General features: G+C 42.1%; 1 protein-coding gene across 2 annotated transcripts in view; it reads right to left on the reverse strand.

The window, feature by feature from the left end:
* Positions 1–288: 288 nt before the first annotated feature.
* Positions 289–26,199, reverse strand: part of ssh2a (slingshot protein phosphatase 2a) — a 35,113-nt gene continuing 9,202 nt past the window's right edge. The window contains exons 1-14 of one of the 2 annotated variants that reach the window (XM_042486333.2): positions 18,984–19,550; positions 12,266–12,378; positions 11,561–11,625; positions 11,080–11,201; positions 10,744–10,809; positions 10,491–10,556; positions 9,654–9,848; positions 6,452–6,545; positions 6,202–6,330; positions 5,428–5,474; positions 4,816–4,962; positions 4,504–4,704; positions 3,489–4,410; positions 289–2,514 (exon numbers count right to left, since the gene is read on the reverse strand). In XM_042486333.2, coding sequence (XP_042342267.2) covers positions 820–2,514; positions 3,489–4,410; positions 4,504–4,704; positions 4,816–4,962; positions 5,428–5,474; positions 6,202–6,330; positions 6,452–6,545; positions 9,654–9,848; positions 10,491–10,556; positions 10,744–10,809; positions 11,080–11,201; positions 11,561–11,625; positions 12,266–12,378; positions 18,984–19,111 — 3,990 coding nt within the window. In that variant the 5' untranslated portion in view covers positions 19,112–19,550 and the 3' untranslated portion in view covers positions 289–819. Of the gene's footprint in view, positions 2,515–3,488; positions 4,411–4,503; positions 4,705–4,815; positions 4,963–5,427; positions 5,475–6,201; positions 6,331–6,451; positions 6,546–9,653; positions 9,849–10,490; positions 10,557–10,743; positions 10,810–11,079; positions 11,202–11,560; positions 11,626–12,265; positions 12,379–18,983; positions 19,551–26,199 lie in introns of those variants that run through there. The other variant, XM_042486334.2, reaches the window with a different exon arrangement.

The raw sequence follows: 26,199 nt of genomic DNA on the forward strand, positions 1-26,199 counted from the left end.
TTATAACATGGGGCATTTGTCAGTGCCAAGATTTAGGACTGTCAGAATAAATATTACAATACCATTTTTTGGGGGGTTGGGGAGGCTATAATATAATATAGTATAATAACCTTGCTTCCTTTCACACGTTCTCTAGTACTTCAAGTTGACACTGTATTTCTCTGCAGTAGCCAGCAGGTGGCAGTGTCACCAGTGCATTTAATAACATTTTTGCACACAGTCACCTTCTTTCCTCTTTTCAAATGGGTGTGTTAATGTGTGTAATATGAGTAACATCTTAGCACAAACTCACAATATTTATGTCCTAGTTTAATTAAAAAATCTGAGTAAAGACATGTCTGTCCACTTTGAAAACAAAAAAGCACGCATACAGAGACAAGTTGACCGAGATCAGTGCAAAAGAATCCTCCTCAGGGTACAAAACAGATTTCAAATAAAAGAAAATAATTGAAAACAGTAAAGTGCATGTTTGGAGAAAAAGCCCCTCTCGTAGTTTTAGAAACTCTGAACAGGCAGCAAGGGTCAAACACTGATAACAAACCTATCTTTAAAAAAAGGATATAAGATATAACAGAGTGCATACAGTATGCACTGGTTCAGTCTTAGTTTGAACATTCATATTTTCATTGCTGTACATACGAACCTGAACTCCAGTTAAAACAACACATCCAGTGGTTTACATGCAAACATATGTTCGTCATTCCATTCTTACACACTAAACATACATCAGAGGTTACACAAGGTCTCCAGTTTACCTGCTACACATTCATACATGCAGCCTCTCTCCAGTCCAGTCTGTTCCAGTCCATTGCACTGAGGTTACATGGTATTGTATAGCACAGTGACGGCTCGCTGCTTTTTCTCAGCTGAGCCTTTTCGAGAACGTCTCGATGAGTGTCCCCTCCCCTGCTGGCGTGTGGTAGAGGACACGCCGCTCCCGCTGCCGTCTGGCTCCTCCCTCTCACCTGTGTCCCCTTTTGGACAGCAATGACGGGAGGAGGAGAGGCAGAGGGACAGTGACGAGGATGACTCGTCAGGATCCCTGCCGCTGGGGGACAAACCCAACACTTTCTGCTTCTTCCAGGTGTCGTCAGGGTGAGATGTGGACACCGAGAAAGAGTCCTGGGAGTGTGATGATGTCGCTCTGATATGTGGCCTCAGGTCCAGGTCACTAAGGTCATTGGCCGACAGCTCCAAACAGTCCAGTTTGGCCAAAGAGGCTGACCTCTTCATTAGAGAAGGGGGGGTGAGGCCCGCCTGGCGGATGCGAGCCTCGAGCTCCATGGCTCTGTGCCACACTATCGGCTCCAGGAAACTCTTCCCCTCTTGTCTCTCTCTGAGCCACTGCCCTACTTCCAGGTCTGGAGGGGTCTGCTGAGAGCTCGCCCCTCTACAAGGCCCTGGCTCTGTGTCCATAATGACTCTGAGCCCCTGAGGCTGCCCCAGTTCCTGGTCTTGGCTGTCTGTCGTCTCCAGGCTGATGCCCTCATGGAGGAAAGCCTGCAGCTCTCTCAGAGTCTGCTGAATCCTCTCCAGCTCCTGGCTGCCGCGAACCAGTCTGCTCTGGACGTCACAGCCGGGGCCACAGCCCCCTTGCCTGACCTGGAGACTGGATTCTATCCTCTCATCTGTGTCTGACTCCTGCACTGTCACACCATCCACAGTCATTTGACTTGAGCAGGCCTGAGGCTGACGCTGCTGGTTTTGGCTGTGGAGCTGGCTCTGTCTTTGGGACTGGGCTGAGGTATCCAGAGGTGATTCTTGTAACTGACTCGTAGATGTCAGTGATGATGTCAGCATGTGGCTATCTATGGATGTGGGCAAAATGATAGGTTTAGCACCAGAGACTTGGCTGATATGTGAGTCTGGGGAGCATGAGGGGTCTGGAAAGTTGTCCGTGCCTGAGGAGCTGAGCTCTGGATGTGACCCTGTATGCTTTTCTCCATCTTTGGACTTATCTAATACAGCCGTAAGCTCTCCCTGAGTGATCCTGTGTTCTGTGCAGTCCTGAGGGGAGCGAAGGGGAGGATGCTCAGTGCTCAGGGGACACAGGGACAGTCTGACAGGAGGGTGTTCAGCGCTGGGGGAATGCAGCGGAGACCGCTGAGATGCAGCCATCTCCATTTCCTGCCTCAGCTTCTGCTCCAGCTGCTTGGTGGCTCGCCGCACCGAGCCAGCGGGCCAATCACACGGCAGCATGGAGGGAGACTGCGGGTGTGAAGGAGGAGTTAGAGAGCCGTGTGTGACTTCAGAAGTCTCTGCCTCCATCTGATGCTCTGGTCGGGTAAATTGAGGGCTGTGGGCGGATTGAGGGAGCGATGAGGAGGAAGAGGAAGAGGAAGAGGAGGAGGAGGAGGAGGAGGAGGAGGAGGGGGGAGGAAGACAGGAGGGAGGGTGGCATATGGCTTCTATCTCTGTGACAATATGGCGGACTGATACTCCGTTGTCATGGTGATGATGATGAGTTGGGTCAGGGCTGACTTTGTCATTGCTGTGTTCAAACTGTGGAGACGCCTGGGAGACGAAAAACAAAGTCACAAAGTCATAATAATCGTAGTCCTATATTGTTGCTGTACTCTGTGAATATTTGAAACTATTTAAACTATGGATAAAACACTGTTGTTTGGAAAGCATAAAAATAAGAAAATTGTAGGAGACAAATAAGTGGCAAATTTTATCTGGACTTTACTCTCATCTTCCAGCAGGTGTCACTGTGATTGATGCAGATTTACTGTCTGTTAATGGCTGAGGTCATTTGCTACCTTGACATCCCTACAGACAGATTTCAGTTTTGATTAAAATACAAAACTGGCTATGTGGTCCTATGCAGTTGTAGGTTTTATGCAGGAATGTGCTTATTAGAGCGAGTTAAGTGAGTGCAAGTATGAAGTAAAAGACAGCAATAGTATATTATTGATTTAAAGATTTCAACATCAGAAATTTGTACTTTCATGCTCCCTTGAGATTTGAGCTTGACTCATTAATAAAACAAACTGAATTAAAAAATGGATAAAATGAAATGAAATAAAATGTTTGTGGCAATTAAGACCTCAAAAATTCCAATCTAAGACTAATGATTTTTAAGGGCCAACATCTATAAAATTGAATTTGAGATATTTTCAAACTTGTATAAAGACGTGCACATACCCTGACTACAACACAGACCAGCTATCCTCTGTTTATGTAACAGACAGCCTCCCTTACTTGAAGTCTTTTTTGCAGCTGTATATTTATACCCTCTGGAATTTTATTTGCAGTTCAGAATATGTTTAAAAAAAAGTGATGCTGCTGGGACAGCTGTGAGCAACTTTTGCATGGAAAACAGTAAGCAGACAGCTGTTTTGTGACACAACCCTCATTGACATACAGTCAAGTAGCGCACAGCAAAAAATCTTGCTTTGATTAAGTTACAAGGCTTTCTGCACAAAGCAAGTTACGCCCACAAAGACAAAATCATACCAGACGAATAAAGTTGAATGATTACATACCTGACCAGTCACATTTTCGTGCTCCTCTTCCTCCTTAGTCTCAGTTTCCTCGTTTTCCTCGGGTGACAGAGGTATCCTTTGCTGTGCCTGCTCAGCAAGTGTCCTTGATCTGCCATCTTGAGCCAGGCCCAGAAACTTCTCCCTGGCACTGAAGAAGTCGATGCTGTCTGCGCTGTGGTTGGACGACCCGTCGGCCTCGCCGCGGCCATCCATTTGCAACTCGCTGGGGTTGTTATTGTCGTCACTGTCAGAGAGGGGAAGGATCAGAGGTAGCGGACTGAGGGGACTGTGTTTGTCACTCCTTGAATCTGATAATGATCGGTCTATTAAGTCTGAGTCAGTGGATCCCAGAGTGAGAGGAGAGATTTCCTCTGAGCTGCTTCGCTCAGGCAAATTTAGGGGCAGCTCCACCAGGTTGTGTTTGGGCACTGATATGGACAGCTGTGTGGGAGGCTCCCGGTGAGCACGCTGGAGCTCAGGAGTAGGAGGTAAGATGTGGAGTGCTGGTGGAGGGTGGGGGAGAGCAACAGGCACAGTGACAGCCACACTCGCTGAATTGTCCAGTCTTTCCTCTGGGACCACAGTGGCTGCTTGCGGCGTGGGGAGGGGAAGCAGGAGAGGGTCTCCGCAATCTGATCCGACCTCCTCCTGACCCGGTGAGTCACACACACTGTTGGAGTCTGTGTGTGAGTCAGTGTGCAATGTGTGTGCGGTGTTTGATTTGGCTGAGTCTTCGGGTTCGGCACCAAGCGCTTGCAGCACGGCCACGCCCAGGATGTGATGTAAGGAGGGGGAGGAAGTGTTGTTGTTGTGAGAGTCGGAGCGGCCCAGAGAGTGAGACGGAGGTTTGCACATTGACTCCGGGCGATCTGATAGGTCGCTGTCGGAGTGGGAGCGCCATAGCTTATTATGCCTTTGTTTGCTGTGGAAGGAAAGGAAAACAATAGTTTGTTTGCACCAGAAAGCTCTATAAAGAACGTGTGCACTGTACTGATGCTTCGACATGAAAACACACCTGGCCAGCAGAATTCCCTGATACTCCTCCAGCTGTTTCATGAAGGAAGGGTTTGGTTTGGTGACGGCTCGTCTCTCTTTCACATAGTCGAAGGCGGTGTCCAGGTCCCAGCCGTACTCCTTCATGGCGTAAGCGATCACTGTGGAGGCAGAGCGACTCACGCCCATTTTGCAATGAACCAGACACTTAGCACCAGCTTTCCTAAGAGACAGTCAAGAGAGAAATTGCGTTGGATTTTAAGATTGTGAAACTAAAAAGAACAACACAAGCATGGGTGTATGTGGGTGTATGTGTGCGTGTGTTTAAGCCTACTTGGCTTTGGTGATGAACTTGTAGGTCTCGTTCCAGTACTCCAGCAGGTTGGTGGCTTCTTCATCGTACACTCGGATGTTGTGGTACTCAAACATCCCCGGGAAGAAGTTATCTATCTCCCTGGTCACATTCAGGATGTAGTGCACTCTACATAAGGCACAGGAAGAGGCTCAGGTTGACTGGCTGACCTTTTCACATCAATGACACTTAAAACAATATAAGACCACACAGGTCAGATATTGCTGCAAACTATTTTAGAGGTCAATGCAAGTAACAGGCAGCTCCAAAGAACGGAGAAACCAAGCAGCTGGTAACAAGCGCTGCTTTTCAAATGTATATTTCAACTGTGCATTTGATTACCTGATAAAACAAAAATTTACGAACAAAAGCAGCCCGAAACATTGCAGATCAAGACTGTGAGGTATTGTAGAAAAAAAAATTCCATAGACTACAGGTAGATTAAAACAAATGCATAAACCTTTGCAGAATACTTTGATGCAGTTGCAATGGCTTATTTCATTTCAGTAAACTCCAATTAGAAACCATGAGTAATACATGAAGTGTGCCCTCTCCTCTCGTGTTTGTAGGGTCGGTTACGGACTGATCCCTTACCCGCTGTTCTGCAGCTCCTCAAGGTTGGAGGCATTCCACTCAGAGCCCTGGAGACATCACAAGTCCAGTCAATACCAAGGTGTACACAAATATATTTAACACACAAGAGACGATAGAGGATATTTTGTGCATGGTTTGATACATTTTCATTTTAAACTTCCACATCTTTCTTCAAACTCAACTGTATGTTACTAAATTGACTGTACTCCTTCTGAACATGAACTAGAGATGTTCCAAATGACTAATTCCCTGATGTTTAAGGAGAAGTTTAAACTTAGACTAGTCGAATAGTCTAAAAGTAAAATTTCAAAAGCAAAATTATATTTTGAATGCCGCTGAAATGTGTGGCACTTTGTGCTGTGCGTTATAAAAATTTAACATTATCCTGAAAAACATGACAACAACTCACTCATGAAAGTTAACAAACAACATTTATTAAAAACAATATTTTTTAGGAAAAGAAATAATGTGCCTGATTCTTACAATGAAATTTCTGATTTCATTGAATGAATGCAATAATAGCATTATTTTGACAAAAAGTTTAACTGTTTAGTATTTCTGCTGCCAACTAGCTAGGTTATCAATGTTTAATAGACTGGTTGACTAATCAGGCACACTCCTGACATAAACCATAAAATTGTGTAAAGTTGGTATAGATCTACTTATGTTGTATTTCTGATCACTGTGGTCAAACTGCAGGATTTGACAAACCAGAGTGTCGTCTTTTCTAAACCAAATTAAGTGGCTAAGAGCACACTGCTCATAGGTTCTTACCAGGTAGACGTGTTCAAAGATTTCAGTGGGGCTGTCCATCTGTCCCAGGATGACTATCATCTCGTTGTCTATGAACTCCTTAAATTCCCTCAGGTTACATACCATCTGCATCTCCAGCTCTGTTCGGATCTGTTACAACAGTGGAAAATTGCCACTTATAGGTATCTAAACAAGTAAAGCTGCATTTGCAAAACCAATATGTGCCAAAACTGACTGTAGATGTTCCCGCATTCATCTGTGTGCCTCTTACCTCCTTACAGGTGACGTTCTCCAGGTCTTTCTGCATCATGATCTCTCTGAGACGCATCTTGATGAGTCTCTCTGTGCGCTCCCTCTCTGTGGGCCTGCACACAAAAACAACACACACCCCTTTATGAAACAACAACTTGGAAAAACATTTTGTCTTCGCCTACAAATAAAACCAAACACTTCTGGACACAGTGAACCACCTTCACAGTCACAGTAACGACGCTTTCCTTCTGTTCATTGATTCATTTTCACTTTAGTCTCAATGAGATTAGTTGTTCCACGAAAGAATTGCTACTTTGTTTGATTCTCAGAAACTGGAGAGGGAACAGAAAGTCTGAGAGTGTGGCCCATCGGCGATCCACAACAAAGTCCCCTTGTGGAGTATGCCTGTTGTTGTGCTTGGTTCTGTTTCTAATCTCTCTGCTGGGAGACACATTTAGCTTTTGTACGTCATACAGATGATACCAACGAGTGGTCTAATTACCTCTCTGGAGAGAAGAGCTCAGATTGTCTCCTAGATTCCTCTTACGCTGTCTAATTTTCTCTTGTTATGTTTCTAACTGGATTCTCACGGTAATAGTAAACAGCAGTGTGGGTCAGTAACACACAATGTGTAAAAATACTGGACGTAGCCATTGTGACATCACCCGTTGGTTTGTGAACTTCTATTTTTAGGCCTAGAGTTCAATATTTTAGCCATCACCATCCTGGATGGCGTTAGCAGTTTTTTTTTCTTGGTATTTAAAATAAATCAATCAAAATCGATTATATTAAATTTGAAAAGTGCAATAGACAATTTAAAAACAAATACACAAACAAAAACAACACAAGAAAAATAATACATGATTTGTTTTTTTTTTTTTAAAAGCACTAGAAATAAATAAAAGAAAAGAAAAGAAAAGAAAAAGAAAAGAAAAAGGTAAACTATATGTGCCATCTTGGCGCATCATTTTTGGCGCCAGTATTAATCATATCTCGACAAGAGGGTGGAGCTGTGGAGGAGCGAGGGATGGGCCTGACTAAGAGGTAATGCCTTGCAGACAACCTGTCACTTAAAGCATCTACATCCTTAATTATGCATAATTTTAAGCCTTAGTAAGCTTCAGGTTATTTATATAAAATCCACCTTCCATACAGCTGCATTTGTCGTGAAATGAGCTATAAAGTCAAACAACTTTTTTTTGTTGTTGTTGGGGTTTATTTTGTACCAGGCTATAAACATGTTTGTTTCCGTTATAAAATTGGGCATTTTAACATGGTAGTCGATGGCTACTGACTGGCCTCTGCAGTCAGCCTTAAGTGGCTATTAGAGAAATTTTTTTTTGGAGAAAGTTTTTGGCACTTGGGCTTTGGCCTCATTTTCCAGCCCTGGAAGTTGCCGCTTGGTCAGCAGTCACAAAGAGGGCAGTGTGACAGCTACAAGTGTGTAACTGCAGACTTAGAAGCATCTATCTGTGTTGAAGAATTGGAAACAGTCAGCTTGTTTACCACAATGAACATCTGAATGTCTCACTGATCCCAAGAGAATTAAACCACATGGTTAAGAGAAAGAGAAGCTATTCACTCCTGCCAACGACTACAGGTTAGTTAACGGCATCGACTAAGACTCTGACCTCAATACAAGCCACAGCTTGCCTACATACAGCACGAGGAAGCAATGTCTGGTAAGGGAACAAGACATAATAATAAAGAAAAAAAAACATTTATGACAACACGTGGAATGGCGCTAATGAGTAACTGACGAATGGAAACTCTATGTCACTTCCTTGAACCGCTGATAGAGGAGTAGCCTACGGGAATTCACAGTAATCCCCATTAATCACACAAATATGAAAACATGCCAATGTCAAACTACTTCCTGCTATCTGAACTTTTTATTCACTGGGACATAAGCTTCCATGTCAACAAACACTGGCAGGCCAAGTCCCTGTGAGGGACAACAAACAGTGACTTCATGTGTTTGGACGTGTGTATTGGAGCTCATAAAATGTGGGTGGCAACCTTGGTGGTAAGTGCACTTGAGTGTGAAGTGTTTGTTTCCCAGCAGACAGTAAATGTGGGTGTTTCTTGTTTATCAACTTTTAAGTGGACCTTGATTTCTCTTTCTCTTTTCTCACCTTTCCATTCAGAGTCATCAGGTGCATGCAACAGCAGCAGCAGAATATCTTCCTTAATCCCCCTTTTAACACCCCCACCCTGTACCCCCTTCTCTCTGCCTACCACCTGCTTCTGTCCATCCCTCTGCTGATCTACCTATTTGTCTGTCTCGTTTCCATTTTTCCGAATGTAAATCAAGCCAGCTAAAGCGTCAGCTATTTTGGACACTGGAGGATCTCTGAAGTGTGTGTGGAAGAGACACTCCAAATAGGTAGCGAGACATGTGACTAAGCAGCAGAGAGGGGAATTTCCCTGGTATTAGTTAAGACATAAATCCAGCAGCCTGTATCATCCCAGTGGATCTTTTGACAACTCTGTCATGAAGATTCAATGAATTTGTCTATTTGTACACAGCCTGCACGTGTGCTTTTACTTATGCTTCTCTGTGTTGCTTCTTGTTACCATGCGAGGTCACAGACAGCATGTGACCCCGGCTCCAGAGTCCACGGCCCTGAAGATTGACAGCCTGCAATATTCTGCTCTGATGAAGCAACACCCGCAGTGTCTGCACGTGAGAAGAGGTTAGGCAACACTGCTGGAGTTATGATTGAGTGCATCATATCTGTAATAAAAGTTGATGGCTATACCTACTAACTTTTGTTATTGTTAATCCCTTGAGACCTGGATTGACATCAGTTTTCTTGTGCTGCATTCAGTGTTTTTACCTTTGGACCCTGAGCAAGTTGGTTTGATTTCTTTCACAAACATGGGGAAAATGTACTTAGCAACTCGGCAAGAAATTTCATCCAAAAAATAGCTAATTGTTAAGAAAAAAGGAAAACTACAACATCAGAAAATGTTTATGCATTGCTGGTATCCATTCAGCACATCTTCTGATTTAAATAATTTTAGAGCAGTGTATTTATTCTACAGGAATTTTGCACTACGCTTCGATGGAGACTATAGCATACAAAATGAAATCTTGTGAAAATGACTCCATGTCTGGAGGGCACCACAAATCAAACCATATTCCAGATATTCCTCCATCAGTGTGAGCTGTGGGTTTTTGCAGTATCAATGTGTGTATTCATGTGGTCTCTACTCACAGGTCTGTGAAGAGAACGGGTGAATTGGCACGGTGGGACTCCACGTCCTGCATGGCGTTCCACTCATTAACGCAGAACTGGTTGGATGAGACCCTACTCTGGTAGTAGCTGACCCAGGTCAGGAACAGGCTGCCCGGGTAGTAGTTATGGCAGCGGGCCACCTCGCAGGCTTTGTGGAGCGACTGGAGGGCTGACCTGAGGCAGACAGTGAGAGGGACGAGGATTCACACTTGAGAGGTTGTCTCGAGGGCAAAACGACAACAGAGTTCAAATGACTGCCTGAGAGTACAATTATTTAATCAAGAGTGGCTATAATAATTGGCAAAGAAATAAAGATGAGAAATGGTAAGAGGAAAGGAGGAAAGAGAAAATGAATAGAAAGACAAGTGAGTACTGAATAATAACTCATGAGAAATATAACAAGGGAGGTGAGTTGAATAATTCGAAGGAGAAATGAGGGAACAACAGACATGAGAGGAGAGGAGCAGAAAGATTACAGCAATGAGGAGACATAAAACAGAGATATAACTGCAGATAAATGAAGGCATATTGAGATATTCAAGGGAGGGGGGGGTCAGGCAAAGAGCAAAGTAACAGAGGGACAAGCAAATGAGGAAATGAAGACGAGTACGGAAATGAAGAGACAGGGAATGATAATGAAGGCACTGGAAGACATAGATAATGAAAAAAAAGGAAGCTAAGAAACAGTGACAAAGACAAAAGGCTGGAGGTCAAAGGGAGGGTACAATGGGAACAGTCTTTTAAAGTCTTCAACCTTAACTTAAATACAACTTCACATAGCTGTCAATTCATGGAAAAAAATATAAATTTGCTTACCACATAGCCTGGACAGATACTGGCTTGAAAACATGAACCCTGTTAACTGTTGACACACTAAAACCACTGTGACCAGAGAGAGAGAGAGAGATAAGACATTGATATCAAAGTTTATGGCCATCTTGCAAAACCAATAACATAACTTACAACTAAAGGCTACAAACAGTAACATGTACAGAAAGTACAAGTATCAGAGCAGTCAGTTGCCCCAGGGAGCAGTAAGAGGAAGCAGGAGGTATGTGTGGTGTCTTACCCGTCTCCATCCAGGTGGATCAAAGTGTCACTCCACAGAGGTAGAACCAGACCCACCGTACAGCAGCTGGTCAAAAGATCAACATGTTAAACAACAGCACAACAAAACAAAAGCACACATACTACTCCTACTACTCCTACTACTCCTACTACATACTTTCCCTGATGATACGTTAACATGCACATTCACTCTAAAAGTTATAGACAATACATAAACTAATTATGCTAAAAAGGGGATAACGTGATATCTCAAAATCTATTGCTTCCACAATAGTGGGACTTATTGAATGTTAATATCAAACTGCAAGCCAGGGTAATCTACCATTGTGGCACTGACCTGTCCGAGGAGACAAAGTCCATGCCAAGCACGATGCTCTCCTCCGTGTCTTGTCTACCATTGGTGGAGACCACCACCATGTAGCGGGTTACCTGAGGATAAGCGCTCTCTAGACGCACAGCCTGCGTGGAAAGAGACATGGAGAACAGGAGGAGGAGAAATGGGGAAAAAAAGAGATGCAGAGCCAGATTTTTAAATTTATCAATTAGTGAAAAAGTACTTGAATGAATGTGAATTGCTCCTAATACTTTTAGTACTGACTGTTTCATGTTTTCATGTACTAATATCTTTGTTGGTGACAGAGAAGAGTTAAGACTTTCCATGTCCTACAATGTTTTTTTGTCCTGTTTCAGTTCTTCATGTCTGCTAACAAAAGAACTGAAACCAGCCCCCTCCCATCTGGAGTGTAACATTTCTGATCACAATGCTGCCTTCCTCGTGTGTGTGTGTGTGTGTGTGTGTGTGTGTGTGTGTTACTGACCAGTCGGATGGTGTCCTCTGGCCGCAGTACAGTAAACATGGTCTGAAGATGTTTCTGGAGGTCACCTGGATAGAAAAGATTTCAACATCCTCATTTAGTCAGTTTCTTTTGGGAGAAAAATAGTGCATTCTTAGCATTTGAAGGCTGATGTAACACCTCAGATCATATATCATTTAGCCTGTGGCAAGTTTTCAATGCATTCACATTGGAGTCCCTTTCACTTAGACCTACATTCAACTTCCTCTCCAGATACATCTGAGGAAAAAAAAAGGCTGTTCTTTCTGAAACAAAGCTTATAATGGTTTGTTTTTGTAGTAATTTAGTCAATTTAACTACCAAGAGGCACCACTGCAAAGGCTGCCTTCATCCACAGACAGAGGCAGATTCTACTTTTCTTGTTTCTCAAATTTGCAAAATCTGTTTTCATTGTCCAAAAGTGTAAATATACTTAAAATGTGGGTTCTTTGACATTCCTAAATCAAGACACATTGCATGCAGCAGTGAACTGACCGCACTGAACTCATCTGCCTTGTTGTGAAACAGCTTCAGTGAAGTTAACACCAGCTGTTATTAGTGATGCTGCAGAGAAATGGCTATTTGAAAACACACTGCTATAAATCTCATGCTCCTCTGCTGAGTTCATTTCTGAGTCTGAGAGTCTGCTCCGGGAGAAGCTGCAGCTGTCATTTGTGTTCAAGTCTTTACCTGTGTGCTTATTCCTGCGCTGGCTGATGCGAGGTGCAGAGTTAGGCGTGGGGCTGTTTCCCCTGGGAAGGAACAGGGCTGCACCTTTTACAGTGAGGAAACTCTCACTGATGCTGGAAGGGAAGAGAAAAGAAAACATGAACTGAAGCTTTAAACACAGGGACCTATTCCAAGTTATCTGATCATATTTGGTTGTTCATGTAACTTATGTAATTTGTTATCACTTTCTTGCACACGCTGACACCAAACTTCCCATAATAGGCACAAGATGGGGACATGGAACAGACGAGTGTTGTCATGGGCTTATGTCAGTGTCACAAATATCCACTCAATTGGCCTCTGGTCTACTCGCTCCCCCAAATCAGAGCTGACAGACCGATGCTAGCAAAACAAGATCCAAGCCCCAACTTGAACCCAGAACACAATGTTCTCTGCTCCTCCACACAGCTGGATTACACACACAGACGTACTCATTCTAGCAGCTGCCAGAAGGGAGGGAGGAGGGGATTGGGAGGAGACCGTGGGTCCGAGCGGGAAGACAGAGCGAGTCCCCTCCTTCCACAATGTTTGAGCGCAGATAAGAGCCGGCCAGCACACAGCACTCCACACCAGAGCGGGTCGTATCAAACAGGGTTCTGTTCCTCTCTGGAACACTTAATCTTATTAAATGTGACTGAGGTCACCGCGTTGAAGGGAAGGATGCATAATAAACTGAGGTCGGTGTTCCGACTGTATACCAAACACTGAGGGTGCGTGAGCGCCTCTAATGTGCAATGTGTGAATGACTAGGTGTTTGTTTAGAGTCTCACGATGGCACACTAACCTAAGTCACACACAACACCAATAAAATGACCTACTTCTCCAGTCGCTTATGACCATGTCAAATGACAGCCATGGGACCAGTAAACCATAGCCTTAATGATGCTGAGCAAGGAGTCTGCCACTTGGACAGCAAGCACTTAGGCAACAAGGCTCCTGCATTCATACAGTCAGTGCTGAGAACACAAAAAAGCACCACTGCAAGAGAAAACTATGCATGGTAAATGTTTCATCTGGATTTGAAGTAGCATTTGCAAACCAAGGAGGAACCCTTCATAATAACAAAAACACATTGGGTGTATTGGTTCTGCAGGTTTTGCCAAAACTGAGACCTCAAGTTAAGCTGGCAAGGACTTAGCCTATCTAGGAACAAGAACATGTGCAGCCACAATTTTGACAGCCAGCCAAATGTGGGTCTTAGACTTGAACAGACTTCTAGAGGAGCCCCTTTTGTTTTTTGTTGCCCTGCTGTTACACCTTTAATATTTTACTCAGAACATTGCCAAAAAAAGTTTTGTTTTTCCTTTTTAAGAGGTCAAATGAAGTAAATGTCAGGTAAAGTTCAAGCTCACTGTAGTTTGTCTGCTATTAAAGGGAACAAATCCTGTGGATATAGCTCGAGGTGTTAATGGAGGAAACACGTCCTACTCCAGGGAGTTGGCCAACCTGTTCTGTTAAACTGGGATAGGTGTGGTTTCGTAGCCTCCGGGGCCAGAAATTAAGACGAGAAACTGACAAGTACGCATGCACACCTCTGGGATCAATGAAAGGAAGGTGATGACATCACAGCCACGTATATCCTTTGAATTGTGCAAACAATTGATTGATATGTGTATTTGGTAGTTAACCGCTGTGCTCTACTTTGCCCTTTACAGCAATCTGCAAGTCTACACTCAATGAACCCGACTTTTACAGTTCATCAGGTTCTACAGTACTTAAGTTTCACTGTCTGCTGTCTGCCATTTAGGCTTCCTGTCATGCCCATTTTCTCTGTAACTCCATCTCTCCATCTGTCCAGCGATCCAACTGTCCTTCCTGAGTTTTGCTGAGATGTACAGGATCATGAGACACAGACAGCAGAGACAAAAAACAAAACTGCAGCTTTGTGTCTAGCATATTTCCCATAACCCACCCACCCTTGACCCAGCTGTTTCCTCTGACTCTCCCCTCTGTCAGTTCCTCTTTTTCTGCATTTCTCACATCTTTGTCCTACTTTTCATTTCCGTCACTCTCCTCAATTCCTGCTGCATCATGTCCAACTGTGCTCACACACAGACTCATGTACTGTACTTGACATGACCATGTATAGCAGTGCTACTGTACAATGTCATCTGTAATATAACACTTGTAGTCTCTGAACATCACGCACAGAAGGCAATGCACGTGCATGCAGGCCAACACTACTGCATGCAGACACATTGAGAAAGTGGAATTTAAGCCTGGAGGTTGGAAAGGTGGAGGGCTGTGAACAACCTTGAACTGCAGTTTCTAAAAATACTGTAGCCTTTAAAAGTCTCAGCTATTGATAGACAGCATGCAGAAGAGCACGGCCGACTTACTGTACATAGAAAGCTCTCTTTGACAAGGCGGTGATAGCCCTATGCAGACATTTAACACTGTAGCCTAGATCACACAATCAGCCACTAATCCCACACTAGAGCTGAACGATTGGTTGATAAACTGAATATCTTTGGGTTATAGAATGATAATTAATCATTTAATTGAGGAAAAAATAACCAGATTAATCAATGATTCAAATAGTAGCGTTTCTAAAAATGTGTTGTTTGTGTGTTGAACGGGCTGGCAACTGACAGTAGATCCTTTCTCCAACCTCTGCATCAATAAGACTCTTTCATAAAGTGAGTGTTGTTCACTTATGTAATACAGCTGCCAGTGGACTGATTCAAATTGGTACATTTGTAACGCACCGTCAGAGACTGATGGCAACACTGGTCAGTATGTTAGCATGTACCCAGATGAACTACATTATGTGTATGCTGAGCTCATTGGTCTACAACAACAACAACAACAACAACAACAGGTAAGAAAAATTTGGCAGGACTTCCTCTAATCTATTTTTTGTGGGGTTTTTTTGTATAGGTCATTATCCATTTTTGTTATTGCCATTTTTAAATTTTTGTCTTTTCCTGTTTGTTTTACATGTTTGAAATAAATATCTATCTATCTCTTCATCCATCCATCCATCCATCCATCCGAGACAACTGTAAAGGTGCCCCCTTAAACCAGACTAGCTGGTTTAATTAATGCAAGAGGGGAAATTTAAAAAAGGGCAACAGGTTCAACTAAATTTGACTCCACAAACTATGTAAATGAGGAATGGGCAGTGAAGGATGGAAGATAAAGAAAGACGACCCAGTCAGAGTGTGTAGCAGAGAGTGGGGTGGGTCATCTTTTGGCATTCAGCCATCCCCAGCTTTGGGCAGAAGGTACTTGTTAGGGCAACTGTCACAGACACAATCATCACTATGTAAGGACCACTCCACATAGTGGCCAGATAACTGGGTGACCCCCTCCCCCCTCCTGCCTGTGCCCATATTAGTCACTCTCAGAAGGAGAGTGGGATAAATATAGGGCCTGGCTGTGTGGAGGGCAGGCCACACTAAGGCCTTATGAGTTTGCACCCGAGACAGATACAGCCCATGGGAAAGTCAGGGAGTTAGCTAGTGGATGTGTGTGGCTACATGTCCACAGTTGCGCGTCAAGGCCCTGCTACTTGGAAGCACGTATACGGAAAATGTGTCACAGGCAGAAGAGAGTCCCAGATGAATGAGAAGAGCGAAAAGATTATGGGGCATCATGAAGTAGAGGCTCCCAAGTCCTAACTGTACCATCCTTAAAGTCTGGCCAGGGCCCTATGTCATCTGACTTTCCATCATTATATTGTCCAATTTTGGCAAATGTTCCCCAAATTAGGGTCAACACAACTTCACGGTAGATTATTGGGCAAAGAATTTAGACACAAGAAGGTGGCAGATTGGGGCAGCCAGAGCAGAGGAGGGTCAGGGCTGATAAAGAGAAAGGAATAACAGGACATACTAAACATACACTTTCATTAACTGGCACCAATGCCATCAACATTTGGCCAGAGCCATTGTCTTTTGAATGTGTATGCGTCAGGACCCCGAGTTTGCTACAGTTTCCTCAATAATCCTGTATGCCGGCCATGGTCTGAGGACCAGCCACCTTGGTGAACTAAACATACCTGACCAAGGCAGCATGCAGTGCTATTCTGAGAAGGATTCAGATTACATTTTAGCTTACAGTTGAGACTAAATACAATACTGAGAAACAGTACTGAAGACATTCAGTAAAATCTAATGACATGATAGTCAAATGAAGCTACGTGTAGCCCAGTTGGTTGTAACAATGGCTGAATGGAGAGTTACATTTCCACTTTGATAGCTAGTGAAAATAAGAAATAAAAAGAATAGCTGTAATTTACCGCATGTGAAACTTCCACATCCATTAACAAGCACTATCATATGCCTGGCAATGAATGCAGCTACTGTGGTACATGATAGCAACACACAGCTGGTCTGGTCTCGTGCCATTTACTGAAGCTAATAATACAAACTTAACCCAAGTAATGCAAGTGATTTGATTTTAGATCCATCACACGCACACATACACACAAGCATAAGTAGTGACCTATATCCAGCTGCTCATATCTATGTTCAGCTGCTGAAGTCCCTCACACAAACACTTAACACACACTTTAAGTGACACTTTTGTCAAGTTTCTGACTTATCTGTTTTCTCTGGAAAACACGTTCATAACACAATCACATAAGCGAGGCGGAAGAAATGGGTTTACCGGTATTTCTAAAATTGGTCGGATAACAATAGTGTTTTAGATGCCATTTAGCTGCAGGTAACACTTAACCCCATGGAGCCATGTAATTACTCATTCAAACCCTGGTTAAACATTAGTCCGGCTGACATTCTGGCACATACAGGCGTTCACGCTTTAAACAAACAGACATATGTAAACAAACATTAAACAAACCGACACAGAAGTAGACACACTAGGTGCTATAAATCAAAGGATGCTAAAATCTGCATTGAGACAAGGGCCCAAGTCCTTCCTGAGCAACACAAGGGTGGGGCGATAAAAACAACCAACATGCATCATGCAATGTGGCTAACAAAAGCAGGAAGTCAAAGGATTCCCACAACTACTGCTATTTACTAGTCATGCGCCTGCCAGTATGCACTGGGTCTTGCGGTAACATCTTCCCATAAAGCTTCATTATGCAAACTCACACTTAAAAAACAAACAAAAAAGAACCTATTTCCTTAAAGACCGGGTGGAGCCCCTATAAAAGCTAAAAGTTCAGCTTTCTCAAAAAACTCACTGCACAATCATGCGTACAACAGCTGAAAAACAATGCAATCAAGACACAGGCTGTCCTTGACTTTCCTGAATACCACCACAGAAGGCCAGTTCTCATGCAGGGCATAACCAATTACCAACTGCACAGAAATGTTACACAACAAGACACTGAAAATAAATTAATTGATTTTATGGGAAATATGCTGATGTTATTTTCATGATTATGCAATCAGTCATTTCTACATTGATTTTTCTGCTAATTTGCTCAGCTTATCTAAGACAGCTTCACATGAAAGTTTGGAGACACTGGAACAGACTAGTCTTTGATCTGTCCTTTGGGACAAACTTGTCTTCACCGAATTCACAAGTCGACTAAATCCTTTTTAAATCTCACAAGCAAAAAGAAGCCTGCCTTGATGTCTGCAGACACTGAAGATCACAGATAAACTCAGTTAACATACATTCATGCTAACTCTTGCATTGCAGCAAAAGGTATATATTATTTTGTTCAGTCAACTGGCTAAAAATAATAGCGGGAGCTTTTTATTTTAGGTCTGATCAGTGGCCAGTCATGCAGGCATTTTCAGTGTAGCCTATTACTGAGTTACAAGGAAATCTATTATCATAATCTCTAAACTTTATATTAAAAGTGACACTCAGTTGCTTGTTTTCCTGGTTTCCTATACTAACAATGGAAGCCAAGTAGATGCAGGCCAAATTTTTGGGTCTGTTTCTAAGAGACCATCTTACTGTGACTCACAGACATTAAGTTTTATTGTTGGTTTGTGGTTAAACACCACATTTTACACAAAAATACCTACATTTTTTTGACAATGTTTTTCCTTTTCCTAACTTTTTTAAGTTACTTTTCCAAATGTTTATTTTAAAAGATAATTTAAAAAACAACTTTTTACTGCAACTTCCTAACAACTATCACTATCACACAAAGCACTCACAAGTTTAAACAAAGATGCCAACCTTGGACAAACAGAAAGTGTTGATATGGCAATCAGGTGATCAGTAGCAATGCGGTTTTCCTATATAAAGTGTCTGATCTGTGAAACAGGTCGGATGATTCATGATACATGCAGAGCCATTATGTCTTAGTAAGGTCAAAAAAGGAGCCACTAAGATGAGTAAGACACTGCTACGTCACCAGGAAATACATTCAACACTGATGTTGCAAAACTTTTACGCATGCTGTTCTTACTCAGTGTTGCAATGTTAAAAGTTTCCCACATTATTTCTACTATATCCAGATATGCATGGGAAACATTTTGGTCTATATTTAAATGTATTATTAACTTTGAGATTATCCTTAATATAACAATTCAATTTTGAGTAAAGACAGTAGTTAAACAGTGTAATCTCTCTTTTAGAAGTTAAGTTGTGATGATGTGTAATCAGTCTTTCAGTTTGGATGGAGACCCTGCTACTTCATGGCATCTTCACTGTTTATCCCTGTTACTGACTTTATGGATGTTTTAATGTTTAAAACATTCTCAAACTACAGTCTATTTCAGAGTAGCCACTTTTTAAAACTTACAGCTGGTTGATCTGATTTTTGGACACCACCGCGTCCTCGTCAAAGTAGGGCACCATCTTGGCCCCGCAGCAGGAGCAGAAGCTGACCGCCGACGAGCTGTCGGATCCGGACACCGCGCCGAGAGTCATGCCGGCAGAGAGAGAAGCGCAGAGAGGGAGGGTGCCAGGTGCTCTTGGTCCGGGAGAAAACTTTTTACTCCTCTCCCACGGCCATGGGATCTGACATTTCAAGTTGGCAAATAGCTTCCTTGGGTGTTGCTGATCTTAATACAGTGGTAAAATGACGAAGTATTCCGCGAAACAGTCACCGGAATAAATGAGATGTTTCCAAATAGCGATTCTGTCGCAACCTAAATAAAAACGGAAAGCCAAAAAAGTCTAGCACATTTTGCCGTTTGTACCGACAGTATGGTCTGTCTGACCAAAAATCCCTAAGAAAGCCGATGCAAGTCCCATCACAAATAAATGTCCGTACCGATTTCTAAACATTATCCATAGCCGTTAAAACAGACAGTATCCTCTGTCATGTACAGTGCTGAGGCATATGACTTGGGTCAAACTCTCACCGGAGAAGTCATTGGAGGGAGGAGCCGGAGACATGTGTTTTTGGGAAAAGTGGGGAGCCAGTGAGGATAACAGGGTAGTACGACCGCCCACACCAGCAGCCTTTCTGCATCGACACTTGCTGTAGCAGAGCAGTTTGTATACAAAGAGCTGGCACCATGCAGGTATTTCATCCAGCAGGCGATTAGACTGTTTAGTTCCTCCTGTCTCACTGAGGGAGTGCTTATCTGAAAATTCACTGCTTTCAGTGTTTGCTTAAAAACTGCTTGGTACTGCAAGGCACACGGCTGTTATATAATACTGCAGTTCAGACTATAGAGGTAATACATTTAAATAATGGCAAACCTTTAAAACCTGGATAGACATCACTTTTTGTGCTGCACTCACATACCTTCCACAAGTATTTAAACCTCTGAACACTGAGCAAATTGGTTTCATATATTTTGAAAACATGGGGGTGAAATGGCAATCAGCAACTTGGCAAAAAATGTCACACATATTGCAAGAAAGTAGTATATTTAGGAAATTATAATACACACACACACACACACACACACACACACACACACATATATTCAAAGGGTTAATAATGTTGTAAATAGTTAGAATCAACTACTGTCCAACAGCTAATTGAGTGTCCTGGTACAACAGGGTCAATGGGGATGTGCTCAATAAGCTAATAAAATACAGTCAATTAGACCCACACTGGATTTTGGTTTGGCAGTGAGATCACTGTGAAGACTTCACTTGTCGGCTCTCCACCCTTTTTCTCAACACACATGACTTGTGGTTGAGTTACATAAGGAGCAAGAACAAATGAGACACAGTCTGAAGTTATCCAGACTGAGCTGTCGTAGCAGCAGGTCTGTAGTATCTAGGTACAGAGGACATATACCGGAGCCTGTGATGTCAAGAAAGTTTGGGGGAGAAACACATCTTCACATTAATGCCTAACAAACACTAGAAGACTTTGGAAACACTTTGAAAATACCTTTAAAAGACTAAAGTCTGACATCCTCTCATATCTAAAGACAACGTGACTTTCTAGTCTAACACTATAAGATTTTGCAAAGACTGAGGATATTGCAGGGTCAGTGTTTGCGAGATTACAGCTAGATTCCTTTTGATAAATAATTCCCATCCAAATTAACCAAACTCGATTTAAAAAGTATGACATAACAATTCCTAACATGTCCACAAAAACACATAATTCCAGAAACACAAGACACAAGGCATCACATGTAAACAATATTCTTGTTAATTCACCATCAATATTATCTATAATGATAAATCGTTTTTGTGTACAAACTCTACAGTTTGGATTTTGTGGCCTCAGCTTGCTACCAACCCATATGTTAGCTGCGCTATTATCATGGGAGGAGAGCATGGGAATGAAAGATGAACCGTTTCAAAAATAAAGATTTCTCACTAAAATAACGGCCGCTTAGTGGATCAGATGTACAGAAAATTAAACACTGACTTTTGTTCACTCTACAGCTCCACCAGTTTGTCCCCCTTTTCCAAAGTTCAAGAGAACATAGTGTTCATGTTCTTGTGCCTCCCAGGAGTCCACTTCATGTTTACTGTCTAACCGGTTTGCTGTTTTCTGTTTGGTGTCGGAGAAAGTGTACCTCTTGGTTGGTGACAATGTTCGAAAGATTGAATTCCAGAATTTGCATGACCCGAATCTAGAAACTTCAGATAATATTAAACATTTTTTTATTTTGTAGAATCAAGATGAGAGAGAGCCCAACTTAAGACAGCTTGGGCTGAGTTTTACAACCAACATATACCAAACAATCAAGATCAGGGGAGTGCACATCAACTCCAACATTGGACATTTTTCCATGACAGTGAAATCGTTGAAAAGTTATTTGGTGTAATGCTGGCATGAGGTGGTCTGAGGACATAAAGTATGAACTAACATACTGCATGCTGTGAGATGGACATAATGTTTTGCTTCATTTTATAGCTTATTAAACATTTATATTCTGCTGGCATGCCAACATGTTGGGCTGTATGTAAGCTGACAACAATTCGAAAAACACTGTAAAACTACAGCACCTCCATCATATTCACACCAGCTTGTGCCAAAAGTCTAAGAGCAAAACTAAAACATCTGTGGCAAAGGACCACCATGCAGAGAAGCAAAGATTTATCCTAATGTTTATCGAAGGCTCGCTTTATGTTTTGGCTGTTTTTCGGAGCAGAGCAGTTATCAGTTGAGATCTAACTGAGAAATAGGCCAATATTAAGTATACCGTTACACAACACACCTTTGGCTCAGTGTTCAAAACTTTTCAGCCCATTGTTATTCACTGTAATCTGCAGTGTGCTTGTGATCTGGGTCTGTGAACACCCCCGAGCTGTGAGGCTGCGGGGAAACTGTTGCTACTGATCATAGACTGACCATAGTGTTTGGAGGCTAAGGAGACTAAGGACGGATCCGAGTAATCATTTCGAGCTAAAAAATTTTAACAAATTCACATGCACTGTATCCAATCTGGCAAGCTTCATGTTTTCACAAGTAGGCCTACAGAGCAAAATGTCTGGCCAGTTGTAGGATTCCATTTCCTCCTCAAACTGCATGTTGTTTATGTTTATATGTTTAAAAAAAAAATTAATAACAGCCAAAGGTAGACAACTTGTAAAAGTTGGATTTTGTGTACACAGTGCATCAAATTCTATTAGTGTTTTGAAATTCAAGACCTCCTACATTTTTTTTCAACCATGTTAACATGTTGATATGGTGTTTTTTACATACCACAAGACATATTATCAGCAAAATTAGCCACCAACACCATGGCTGAGCATGTTCACCTCAAAACTACAGTGTACCAAATGACAGTCTCTAAAACACAGATTTAGACCTCCAGGGTTTGTTAGGTCACAAACCTAAGTAACCAATCACCTCAACTTGTGAAATGAGGGGTATCAGGGGAGAAGCAGGTGTAGCTGTACAAAGACATTTTGCAAGTTAAGTTTTACTATCACTTCAGCTTTTCAGAGCTGGCTATCAGGAACAAGGCTTTACTCTGGAAAAGAATCAAAAACTGTAAAACTAATTACAACATTGACCTCTTGACACTGAATGTAAAAAGTTATTTTTTCTCTTCATGACTAAATTGCGAGTCAGGAAAACGTTAAAAGGCTTGCAGGGGCGATATCACCCAGTTCCAATTTTCATATATGTGTGACATAGCATTAAACCTTTTTCAAGTGTGTTCCACTTTGGGTTAAACTCCACTCTGATCCAGGTTTCATCTCTATAGCTGCTCCACATGAGGCCCTGTGCCAGTTGCAATCATAACCTTAAATTATTATCATATGGTCTGTATTGACTTTCAATATTATTACCACTGCCAATGAGATCATGATTTCAGACCAGCTGAAGCTCTCTTCTTATTACTTTTCTCCGTATACATGTGCAAAAAAACTAATCCACGCATGGCTCATTTTAACAGTCAAGATGCCGTGACAGTAAAAACTGAAATTTACACAATATACTTCAAGCAATGCTTCTGTAGTTTACATGTTCTGAACATTTTTGGGGAAAACATATTTTAAATATTCACCATAATAAATGATAGCATCAACTCTGGAGGATGTTATAAACTATTTCACTAATCGTATTAACAATGATTTACAACCAGACTTTACTTTTATCTTCATTGGACATTTTCAAACGGATAACAAATATGTGGCGAGTGACAGAGTATGGACTCCACGTGTTCTGTTTACATCACATATGAAACACACCTGCGCTCCTGCCGTCACACTAAGCTTTACTCCATCTCACCTTCCGAACAACTCTTGCATCACAAGGCAGGTCATCCAATGAGCTCTGAGAGCAACTGTGACCAGCAAACCCACACACACACACAGCGGCTCCCGAGCTCTTGTCATGTGGTTCTGTTTAGTGTCGTCAAATTTACCAGCACTCAGGGGGAACTCATTTGTCTATGGGCTGGTAACACGAGAGTCTGTTGTGGTTTTTAGCTGTGACCAAGACATGTTGCACAATCGCTGTCAACTACATGTCTTCCTGTGTCACTTGATAGGAATGGGCAGAAACCAGCAGTTCAAAGGTGCTGTTGTTAGTGAGTAGTGTATACTTCAAAGTGTGTGTTTTTGAGTCCCTGCAGAGTGAGCCTTATGACCCTGCTACCTCCTTGGTCAGTGCATAGAGCCAGCTGTTTACCAGATGCTGAGCTGGAGATGGGCTACTGTTAGCATACTGTTTCACAATAAAGCTATAAACTCTGCAGCGTGATATACTCTACCTTGAAACAAATACTAAAAAGCATCCCTCTTTCATTTTAAAATGCCTATCACACTAAAGGTAAAGACGTGTGATGGAACTGTAGCAGTGGCTAAAAACATGTGGCCTCTAAACCTTAAAACAAACATCATAAAGTATGTTTCAAGATGGAAAACAAAGCAAAGAACAGCTAAACTACAACGCCTTCAGTTCAAATGTTTACTGACTACTCAGCCCACTCGGTTGCGATAGGAGCACTTAACCTTGGAGAAACAAGGAGCACTTTCAACAGCCAGATAAGACAGACAAAGACGGACCTGTAAGCTGAAGTACAGTAACCGAACATGTACTGTGCTGCAGCTAAAAAGCAGCAGCTGAGGAATCTGTTCTTGGTTTTTAAACCCTACAGAGGGGTCTAATGCTGGGTAAAACACTTTACCATCTTTGTGTTGGGTTATTTTGTAAAATCCAATGACTGTATACAAAGTCAGACAATGCGCCTCCACTTCCTCCCACTGAATAAATTGATGCCGAAATAGAGTGCTGCAGGGATGCATTTGTTTATAGGTCAACACGGAAGTTAGCGTCGTAGCCCTGGTTCCCTTGACAAAAAGCCAATGATTTCCCAAAGGATTGTGCATTATTGCAAAAAAACAAGCTCTGTGACAAACACCAGCTCATGGTACTTACACAATCTTGACAGATGAGCATTACTTTTAGATTTTTGAGTGTAAATGTAATTGCAAGACATAACAAACTAATGTTAGGCTATCAACAAACTACACCAAGGTTGTATGACTTCAGCTTCGCCATTAAAATGAGGCTGTACAGCCATGTTTGGCATGATGATGCTCTGTGGTCTCATTTAGCCAATTGTTAGCAATCGCCATTTTAATAACACATAAAGGCTTCCAAATTTATGCATGGGATATTAACTGACATACCGTTTTTAGTAGAATAACACATACAAGTCTGTTAAGCTTTTGATAACCACAGGACTTATTTTAGGCATCTAACCAAAATCCCGTTTTAAGAATCATTCCTACAGCACTCTGTATCCCAGACACGGCTGCCACTGATGTCCAGCACCCCAACTGGCACACACAGCTGTCAATGACAACAATAAATCCTCTTTTCATGCCATCAAATAACAATAAACAAAACTTATTAAAAAATGGGAAAATGTATTTGATGTGACTTTAAGTTTTTAGTTTGGCCCCCATGTCCCGTCTTCTAACACAGAGGGGGCGGGCTTTATGACTGCAGCCAGCCACCAGGAGGAGATCAAGGTTTTTTGGCTTCACTCTTGTGTAGCTGTCAAGTCGTCCATCATACATTTGTGGTATAATCCTATAGCCATACTATGGAAATACTACTTAGTCTAATTGGTGCAATATGCCAACATTACCAAATTTCATTTGGTATATGAAAAAATGAAAGGATTTACTTTGACTAATTTGTCACACAAAATACAACATTTTAGGAATCTTCATGAAATCTGTTGGAAAAATAACTATCACAGTTTGTGAACACAGTAGCTTTTGTGCCACATAACCTACATTTTGTGTATGAAACACTGCATGTATAACATTGTGCCCTGCATACATTGTGCTGGAAAACTGATATATATATGGCCATATAGGCCCTAATCCAGGACAGGGAGCATGTTATGTCTATGTTTAACTACTGTAGGAAGACAGGAGGCAGGTGTGATATCCACTGTTGTGTAAATGACAGAGGAACAACCTATGAACTCTAAGAGGCACGTCTCTACATGAGGAGATGGTGTTCAAACAGTGAGTGAACACAGATAGTGTTCTTTGGCTTGGTTTTTCAGTACAGCACCTTGCCCTTCTTGTTCTTATTAAATTCTTGGCCTGGTGAACCTGCTCTGCTTGTCTGCATCTGGGTCAGAGCTGATGAACAAGTCAATATCCGTGCAGGATCAGACTTGCACAACATATGATTCTGATCTGTGAAGTTTTATGTAAACTTTGGTAGTCTGCTGTTGTGAAGTAGTGGCTCATATGTTTTTTCACAACGTCATTCCTCCTGCCACCCAAATAGATTCTGCTGGACATTAAAATAAATTGAAAATTCAAAAGCAATATAAAACTTGATATTATTCCATGACTTGTACTGCATTCAATAAAAGGAAATGCTCTACAGCTGGGAGACAAAGAGAACAGCCAACGCCCCTTTTTCTCCTCACAGGCTTCTTCTCATCCACAGCTTGGTTTTGACCACTGTAGATACAATAAACTGACACACCTCAAACTAAGTTAGCAGTGGTGTTGCTTCATGAAGTCACTCTGCAAACCAGAAAAGAGAACTGAAGGCAAGAACTGTCCCTGACATTTGAAGTGGGTCATTACAGGTGTGCTTTAACAAT

The sequence above is a fragment of the Plectropomus leopardus genome, chromosome 6 (genome assembly GCF_026936395.1).
Source record: "Plectropomus leopardus strain MGB_pleo_1.0 chromosome 6, ASM2693639v1, whole genome shotgun sequence".
Classification (NCBI taxonomy): Eukaryota; Metazoa; Chordata; class Actinopteri; order Perciformes; family Serranidae; genus Plectropomus; species Plectropomus leopardus.